This window comes from Balaenoptera acutorostrata, chromosome 2, assembly GCF_949987535.1.
Source record: "Balaenoptera acutorostrata chromosome 2, mBalAcu1.1, whole genome shotgun sequence".
NCBI lineage: Eukaryota > Metazoa > Chordata > Mammalia > Artiodactyla > Balaenopteridae > Balaenoptera > Balaenoptera acutorostrata.
In genome coordinates, this window is record NC_080065.1 from 82,429,865 (window position 1) to 82,431,424 (window position 1,560).

Genomic DNA, 1,560 nt, shown 5'->3' on the forward strand with positions numbered 1-1,560 from the left:
CACCTTGATGCCAGTCTTGTTCTGCCCCACATAATAATGGCCTGAATTGTTCAGAAAAGAAAGGAAGAAGAGGAAAGGGGAAGTGAAGGAAAGGAAATGTATTTGATTTTTTTTATCTTCCTTTCCTCCAAAAGTATTTATTAAATGCAATTAAAAGGCGAATAAGATTCCTGCCTTACATGGGTTTACTTTCTATAAGTGGGGACAAGCATGTAAAGATATTATTATCATAGTGCAGTATGCTACCACAGAGCTTTTCCCTAGGATGCTATAATGGCAGGTTGGAAGGACACCTATTCCAACCTAGCGGAGTTAGCAGAGGCCTTTGGGAGGTGGTGGTGATAAGGGAGTTTAATCTGTAAGGGACAGAAGAATCTAAACAGGTGAAGAGGAGGCCAGGGTAGGTTGATGAACCCACACTACCTTTTGTATCAGATTCTTTAGAAATTGAAGTAAGCATCATATTAAAAGTGTTAGGATTACTAGGAAAACAGAAGTAGATTTATTTAAAAGCCTTTGTTAATGAGAAAAATGTCATTACACAAAGAGTTTGGACTTTCTCTGCCTTTCTGCAAAACAAGGAAATTGGTTTAAAAATGAATTCATGCCTGTTCCAGGGTGGCGCATGGGGCTGGCGGCCGACAGCTGACCCTGCCGCCACCAACATGGAGAGTTTGTACCGAGTCCTGTTCTTAGTGCTCGAATGTCCCATCCTGAAGCTGAAGAAGCCACCCTGGGTGCACATGCCGTCGGCCATGACGGTGTACGCTCTGGTGGTGTTGTCTTACTTCCTCATCACTGGAGGAATCATTTATGATGTTATTGTCGAACCTCCAAGTGTCAGCTCCATGACTAATGAACATGGGCATCAGAGACCAGTAGCTTTCTTGGCCTGCAGAGTAAATGGACAATATATTATGGAAGGACTCGCATCCAGCTTCTTGTTTACAATGGGAGGTTTAGGTTTCATAATCCTGGACCGATCCAATGCACCAAACATTCCCAAACTCAATAGATTTCTTCTTCTATTCATTGGATTCATCTGTGTCCTATTGAATTTTTTCATGGCTAGAGTATTCATGAGAATGAAACTGCCGGGCTATCTGATGGGTTAGAGTGCCTTTTGAGAAGAAATCGGTGGACACTGAATTTGCTCCTGTTAATGAAGTTTTCAAGGCTGTACCACTCCTCTGATATGAAATATGGAAAAGGATGAAAAGCAGCAGAAAAGAAACATCTAGTGAAAACATAGGAAGCATATTATAGCTTGGACTAGAATGTCTTCTTGGTATCAAAGAGACAAGCTTATCAGTATTTTTTCCTGCTGGCCTATACTGACATACCAACGATGTTAAGTGGCATTTTCTTCTTTTTTTTATTTCTTAAAGAAAATATACTTCATTTCTACAACTATAATATTGAGTAAAGTGATTATTTTTTACAAACCCCTTAAAAAAAATGAATTCATGCTGCTTTGAGGGCCTGGAATCTGCCTGAATATGAATTACTACAAACACAAAAAAGAATTTTAAATGAAGCCCTAAATATTTGATAATGGGA

General features: G+C 39.6%; 1 protein-coding gene across 1 annotated transcript; it reads left to right on the plus strand.

Moving 5' to 3' along the window:
• The first annotated feature begins 659 nt into the window (after positions 1-659).
• Positions 660-1,115, plus strand: LOC103016046 (oligosaccharyltransferase complex subunit OSTC-like). Its single transcript, XM_057539159.1, has one exon. It carries the CDS (start codon positions 666-668, stop codon positions 1,113-1,115), a length of 450 nt encoding a protein of 149 aa, XP_057395142.1. The 5' UTR covers positions 660-665.
• Positions 1,116-1,560: the final 445 nt, after the last annotated feature.

Excerpts from the sequence above, each read along its gene's own strand:
- LOC103016046 (XM_057539159.1), top strand. The coding sequence starts at position 666 with ATGGAGAGTTTGTACCGAGTCCTGTTCTTAGTGCTCGAATGTCCCATC.